The 7,836-nt window shown below is 42.2% G+C and overlaps 1 protein-coding gene across 1 annotated transcript; it reads left to right on the plus strand.

Moving 5' to 3' along the window:
* The first annotated feature begins 302 nt into the window (after nt 1–302).
* Nucleotides 303–2,831, plus strand: LOC109811081 (polygalacturonase 1 beta-like protein 2). Its single transcript, XM_020374713.3, has 2 exons — nt 303–661; nt 750–2,831. Exons 1-2 carry the CDS (start codon nt 605–607, stop codon nt 2,598–2,600), a joined length of 1,908 nt encoding a protein of 635 aa, XP_020230302.1. The 5' UTR covers nt 303–604; the 3' UTR covers nt 2,601–2,831.
* The last annotated feature ends 5,005 nt before the right edge of the window (nt 2,832–7,836 follow it).

Raw genomic sequence — 7,836 nt, forward strand, 5'->3', positions numbered from 1 at the left:
AAAATCATTTTACTCTTAAAGCTGCATTATACATAAATATATAAAGACAACATAGATATATTATGTTTAGGGTTTAGAAAGGCTTCTTAATAGAGTGTAAATAGTTTATATTTCTATTTTCTAACTCTTAAAAAATGTAGGATTTTTAATTGGTCGGAAACAAGTTTTCAGTTGAAACTAAATAATACAAATGATCTAAATTCTTCTTTTAATGTTAATATTTGGATCTTAAATTAGCTAACATTATTAAAGTTATCATAATTAAAGTATTGAGTATTTTGATATTGGACCATTGTATTTTTATCATGAAGAGATGTATATGTAAATTAAGAGATAAACTACTTCTCAGCTACTAATCAATGTAAGCGTGAAGAATCATATTTCCAAAGGAGGAAAAGAAAAAAAAAACAAGAAAAAGGAAAGAAAAGAAAAGCATGGTACCTAGTCATTGATACCATGTTGCCGCAGAGAAAAGCAAACTGTGTCTGGGGAGACCACAAATTTATTGTCCTCTGGCCCCAATTGATCAAATTTCCCCTCCTTTTCTTCTTATATATCAACATCACTGTCTAGTTTCTCACCACTGCGCACGCACCACTTCAAAATGAACACTCACTTCTTCTTCTTCTTCTGCTTCTTCTTGTCGCTCTCATCTTTCCATGTAAGAACCAACACAATTCTATCTCATTGCACATATACATTGCAGACCAATTAATCAATCTAACTGCATTGCATTGTTTGGCACGCAGGTTTCTCGAGCAACAGAAGGAATGCCTCTGCCCCAAACGCGCCACTATTCCAAACAGAACAACATCAACCCGTTCACCCCCAAAGCCTCTCTCATTCGCTACTGGAAAACTCGCGTTTCAAACGAGCTTCCCATCCCTCAATTCCTTCTCTCCAAAGCTTCACCTCTCACTCCACAACACTACGCCACGCTCAACAACCTCCTAAACCGAAAACCCAAACCCTTCACTCCCAAGCTTCACCACTCTCTCTGTTCCTCACCCAACTTACTCTGTTCCTTCGACGACACACCACCAAACACGCCCCGACGCAAAAGCGACGACGCCAACTTCGCCGTTTACAACAACAAACGCTTCGCCAACTACGGCTCGTCCCGAGTCGGCGGAGTCGACTCGTTCAAAAACTACTCCAACGGCCTAAACGCCAACAACGACGCGTTTAGAAAATACAGCGCCGCCGCAACGCGCCACAGCGGCCAGTTCAAGAACTACGCCGACAACGGCAACGTCGCCAACACGAACTTCTCCAGCTACGGCTCCGGCGCGGCGGAAACCTCCAGCGACTTCAACAGCTACGACAAAACGGTCAACGTTCCGAATCTAGGTTTCACAACCTACGACTCCGGCGCCAGCAATCACAAACTCTCGTTCTCGAGCTACGGCAACGAAACGAACTCCGGCTCGCAGTCTTTCACTAGCTACGGAAAACGCGTTCGCGGCGGAACCAGCGAGTTCGCGAATTACGCCGGCGACGCGAACATTCTCCAATCGGAGTTCAACAGCTACGGCGACTTCAGCGCCGGAGCGAGCAACGACACCTTCAAATTCTACAGCCTCAACGGCAACAATCCGCGGCACGTTTTCAAAAGCTACGGCGCCGGATCCTCCGGATCCGCCGCGGATAATTTCCTCAGCTACCGCAACCGCGCCAACGTCGGCGACGACTCATTCCAAAGCTACGCCGCGAAGTCGAACTCCGGCGCCGCCACGTTCGCAAACTACGGCATGTCGTTCAACGTCGGAAACGACAGTTTCGCGGAGTACGGAAAGGGCGCGTCGGGGAAAGCCTCGTTCGGATTCAAATCATACGGTCTAGGCCGCGCGTTTAAGTTTTACAACAAAAACGGCGCGTCGTTTTCGGAGTATCGCAATTTCAGCGCATCCAGTGGCAAAACCGTAAATAAATGGATCGAACCGGGTAAATTCTTCAGAGAATCAACCATGAAGGAAGGGAAGGTTATGGTAATGCCTGATATTAAAGATAAAATGCCTGCAAGGACGTTTTTGCCCCTCTCTATTGCGTCGAAATTACCGTTCTCGTCGTCGAGGATTGAGGAAATGAAGGAGGTGTTTCACGCGCGGGAAGCGTCTTCCACCGAGCGCGTGATGGTGAACGCTTTGAAAGAGTGCGAGAGGGCACCGAGCAAGGGCGAGACGAAACGGTGCGTTTCGTCCGCGGAGCAGATGATAGATTTTGCGGTATCTGTGGTGGGTCCCAACGTGGCTTTGAGATGGACGGAGAATGTGAACGGGTCAGGATCGAGTGTGATGATTGGGAGAGTCTACGCAGTGAACGGTGGAAAAGCGATCAAAGCGGTTTCATGTCATCAGAGTTTGTACCCTTACTTATTGTATTATTGCCACAGTGTGCCCCTAGTGAGAGTGTACGAAGCTGATATTCTGGACGTGGACTCCAAGGAGAAGATCAACCATGGGGTTGCCATCTGTCACCTTGACACGTCAGCGTGGGGCCCTCAACATGGGGCGTTCTCCGCGTTGGGGTTTGGCCCTGGCAAAATTGAGGTGTGCCATTGGATATTCGAGAACGACATGACTTGGACCACTGCTGATTGAAGAGAAAATCTCTGCTTTGGTTTTTTCACTTGCTACCACACATCAAAAAACACTTTCATAAATTAAGCCGCATTGCTTTCTTTTTTTAACATTTTGGTATTCTATTTACAATTCAGCTTGTGTCGTTTTGTAGAGCTTTGGATTATTCGGTGGTCATGACTCAATAGTACTCATGACTTTTACTATTTATTGCGCCTAATTTAAATGCCTGTGTGATTCTTAGTATTATTATTCTGTTCGTTTTGGTCATGTCTCATTTTTTAGTTTTGAATATAAAAAGGCGTGAAGGTGCATTCAGGTGACAGAGTGGAGGACAAGAGAATATGTAAGAGTAAGAGACACGAATGTTTAGAAAAATGTTTGGCCAATGGAGCCATTATTTATGGGGTGGCACTTGAGAAGCATGCATTTTCAGGGCTCTCGTCATGATGGGATGGACTATGGAGGCATGGTTATGCATACTATTTCTTGGCAAGTGGCCATTATGGTTGTTTCTTCCATGAGTCATTTGCATTTGCTGTGTCAGTGAATTCGTTGTGGTGAATGTGAAGAGCATCTTGAGGCTTGAGGGATGGTGAAGTGCGCATGTTGCATGTTGAGTGATTGTGCGGTCTAAAGTGAGAGCAAATATTGCAGCTTTAAGTGAAACCAAAGAAACGGAGCATGAAAAGCTCAAAGGCACGATACATAGCTTATGATAGGTGAGTGGATGTAGAGTCTTGGTGGAATGACATAGGTGTTGCGGAAACGTCTAGCAAATTTTAAACCAAAAGCAAAACAAGAAAGAAAGAACACCAAGAATTTAACGAGGTTCAGCCAATTATGCCTACTTCCTCGGACACTACCAAATATATTTCACTAAGAAATATTACAATAGAGAGAGAAGAGAAAACTACAAGCCTTAGAAGTTACAAATGAACTTGTAGTTGGGATGATTTCAAAGTGAAGGGAAGGGTTTCTATATATAGAACCTAAGACACTACACATTCCCAAACTTATCCAATGTGGGACTAATTTGGCCACATCAAAAAAAAACTTATTCGATGTGGGACTAAATTTGCCACACCATATTCAACAAATCTCCACCTTGGCAAATTTCATATTTTCAAATCTCTCATCTTTGATAGTGTCTACCAATGCAGTCTTCAAATTTTGATAATATTAATCAAGTCCAAACAGTGTTGGAACTTGATTGAATCTACTACCTTTGTCAACATATCAGCTGGATTCTCTGTGGTCCTTATCTTCTGGATAGCCACTCCACCTTCTTCGATAATCTCTCTTATGAAGTGGTAACGAACATCAATATGCTTCGTCCTTGCATGGTAAGTTTGATTCTTTGCCAACATGATTGCACTTTGACTATCACAATGCACCTTCACATGCTTTTGTAGAATTCCTAATTCACCAAGCAACCCTTGAAGCCAAATTGCTTCCTTCACAGCCTCTGTCAAAGCCATATACTCTGCCTCTGTTGTAGACAAAGCTACAGTTGACTGTAAAGTAGACCTCCAACATACCGGTGCTTTTGCCAAAGTAAAAACATAGCCAGTAGTTGATCGACGATTATCCAAATCTCCAGCATAGTTGGAATCACAATATCCAACCACATTTTGACCATCTTGTTCCTGCTGAAATACCAAACCAACATCTACAGTGTTCAGAATGTACCGTAGAATCCATTTCACAGCTTGCCAATGCTCTTTTCCTGGATTATGCATGTACCTGCTCACAACCCCTACTGCATATGAAATGTCAGGCCTTGTACACACCATAGCATACATTAAGCTTCCAACAGCGCTAGCATATGGAACTTTAGACATGTAGGCTTTCTCTGCTGCATCTCTTGGAGATAAATTTGCACTGAGTTTAAAATGAGAAGCAAGTGGTGTACTAACAGGTTTGGATTCATCAGATATGCCAAAACGTTTTAGTACCCTTTTCAAATACTCTTTCTGAGTTAAACAAAGTCTTCCCAATTTTCTGTCTCTACTTATCTCCATGCCAAGAATTTTCTTTGCTTCACCAAGATCCTTCATTTCAAATTCACCATTTAATTGAGTTTTTAACTTCTCAATTTCCTCTTTGTTCTTGGAAGCAATCAACATATCATCAACATAAAGAAGAAGATATATAAAAGATCAATCATGCAGCTTGCGCAAATACACACAGTGATCGTACTCGCTCCTTGTGTACTTTTGTCTCAACATAAACTTGTCAAATCGTTTGTACCATTGTCTTGGTGATTGCTTCAATCCGTACAACGATTTTTCAAGTTTACAAAACATATTTTCTTTTCCAGCAACCTTGAACCCTTCAGGCTGAGTCATATAGATTTCCTCCTCCAAGTCTCCATGTAAAAATGCCGTCTTTACATCCATTTGAACCAGTTCCATATCCAATTGTGCCACCAAAGCCAACAGAACACGGATGGAAGAGTGTTTTACAACTGGAGAAAACACCTCATTGTAGTCAATTCCTTCTTTCTGAGCATAACCTTTGGCTACTAACCTTGCTTTGTAGCGCACTTCTGACTTGTCAGGAAATCCATCTTTCTTTGCATATACCCATTTGCACCCAATTGCTTTCTTTCCCTTTGGAAGATTTGCTAACTTCCAAGTCTGGTTCCTTCTAAGGGACTCCATTTCTTCAGACATGGCACTTCTCCACTTATCTTCTTCTGAACCTTTGACTGCTTCAATATAAGTAGTAGGAATGTCATCACTTGCAACTGGAGATGCATAGGACACCATATCAACATAACGAGCAGGCATTATGGTTGTCCTCTTTGGCTTTCTTAATGCAATTGATTCAAGTTGCTGTGGAGGTTCTTGGATATGAACCTCTTCTTCATCTGACTCCTCATCTACCATAGGAGTTTTTTCTTCATCATTTGCTGGAAAAACAATCTTCCTTTCAAACTCCACCTGTTTTGGAGTACCATTCTTCTTTTGTTCTGTTATCACCTTTCCCAACATGGTAGATTCATCAAAGGTGACATCCCTGCTAATGATTGTCTTCTTGGTCTCTAGGCACCAAAGACGATATCCTTTTACACCAGATGCAATCCCCATGAAAATTGCTTTCTTTGCACGAGGATCCAATTTTGACTCCTTAACATGATAATAAGCAGTGCAGCCAAACACATGTAAGGAATCATAATCTATAGCAGGTTTTTCGAACCATTTCTCTAGTGGTGTTTTGCCACCAATTGCACTTGATGGTAGGCGATTGATAAGATGACTCGCATATACAACAGCTTCAGCCCAAAACTGTTTGCCCAATCCAGCATTGGACAACATACACCGAACTTTCTCCAGCAATGTTCGATTCATGCGTTCTGCCACTCCATTTTGTTGTGGTGTGTGCTTGACTATGAAGTGTCTGACAATGCCGCTTTCTTCGCAAGCCTTCTTAAATGGATCACTCGTGTACTCCCCACCATTGTCTGTTCGAAAATGCTTGATCTTTCGCCCAGTTTGGGTTTCCATCCTCTTTTTCCATTTAAGGAAAATTCCAAGCACCTCATCCTTAGTCTTCATTGCATACACCCAAATTCTCCGGGAAAAATCATCAACAAAGGTGACATAGTAGTGGTTTCCTGCCAATGATGCTGTTTTTGAAGGTCCCCACACATCAGAATGAACATAATCCAAAATACCTTTAGTATCATGGATAGCTGTTCCAAATTTCACCCTTGTCTTCTTCCCTTTGACACAATGCTCACAAAAGTCCAATTTGCAAGCCTGAATATTTTTCAACAATCCTTGTTTCATGAGTAAATTCAAGGATCTTTCACCAGCGTGTCCCAGCCGCATATGCCATAACTTGGCCGACTCCAACTCCTTCTCGTCACTGGATGCCACTGCTGCAGTTCCAATAATAGTAGTACCTTGGTAATAGTACAACCTATTATTTTTCCGAACTCCTTTCATTACCACCAGAGCTCCAGAGATTATCTTCATTACTCCACCTTCTGCGTGCACCGTGAAACCCTTCTCTTCTAAGGCTCCCACAGAAATGAGATTTCTTGATAAACTCGGGACAAAACGAACATCCTTCAAAGTTCTGATTGCTCCATCACGATTCTTCAATCGAATAGAACCAATCCCATGTGTGGTAAGAGGAACATCATTTGCTGTATAAACAACTCCTTCTTCTAGTTCTCTGAAATCATAGAACCATTCTCGATTAGGACACATATGATTGCTGCATCCCGAATCAAGAAGCCAAGCACTAGAAGAGCTGGTTGAACCAGAAACAGCAAGTGAACAATCTGAGTCATCAACATACTCAGCTACATTTGAATCTGCAACAGTCTTAGATTGACCTTTGTTTTTTAGTTTAGGACAATCTTTCTTCCAATGCCCCTTTTCTCGACAAAAGGCACACTCATCTTTCCCAACTTTAGCCTTCGACTTCGATCGCTTCTTCTTTCCTTTCGCCTGGATCACCGGACGTCCTCTTGCAACCAAAGCTTCATTAGCCTTCTCTGAGCTATCTTTTTTGTCTTTTCTCCTCAGTTCATAGTTGTATAGGGCTCCACAAACTTCATTTAGAGACACAGCAACCTTCCCATGGAGTAGAGTTGTTTCCAGAAACTCAAACTCTTCAGGAAGTGATCCCAACAACATTAGGGCAAGATCCTCATCTTCAAAAGTCACGTCCAGGTTTAACAAATCAGCAACAAGCTGATTAAAACTAGTGATGTGATCATTCATTGTGGCACCAGGAATGTAAGCGAACCGAAACAGCCTTTTCTTCATGTGAAGTTTATTCTGACTGCTTTTCTTCAAGAACTTTTCCTCCAACTCCGTCATGAACTTACTAGCAGAGGTCTCTTTGCAGAATGCATAATTCTGCTCTCTTGATAAGCATGACCTTATTGTACCACATGCCAATCGATTGAGGGTCTTCCAATCTTCCTCTCCCATACTTTCTGGTTTCTTTCCTTCAATTGTAATGTCTAGACCTTGCTGAAAAAGAGCATCTAGAACCTCACTTTGCCACATGCCGAAATGACCGCTGCCATCGAAAATCTCTACCATCAACCTTGGATTCCCACCAACAGCTCTTTGCAAAATGCTTGAAGAAGCATTCAAAGTTGATGATGTAATTCTAAGTGGATTTTCTTCGTTTGCCATCTCAGCTCAATTCGAAAAGAGTGTTTAAAATTTGCTAAATGTCAAATAATAAAAATAGGTCCAGGATTAAGGAAAAATTTTCTGATGTGCCG

Source organism: Cajanus cajan, chromosome 6 (assembly GCF_000230855.2).
Source record: "Cajanus cajan strain Asha chromosome 6, NIPB_CcT2T_4, whole genome shotgun sequence".
Lineage (NCBI taxonomy): Eukaryota > Viridiplantae > Streptophyta > Magnoliopsida > Fabales > Fabaceae > Cajanus > Cajanus cajan.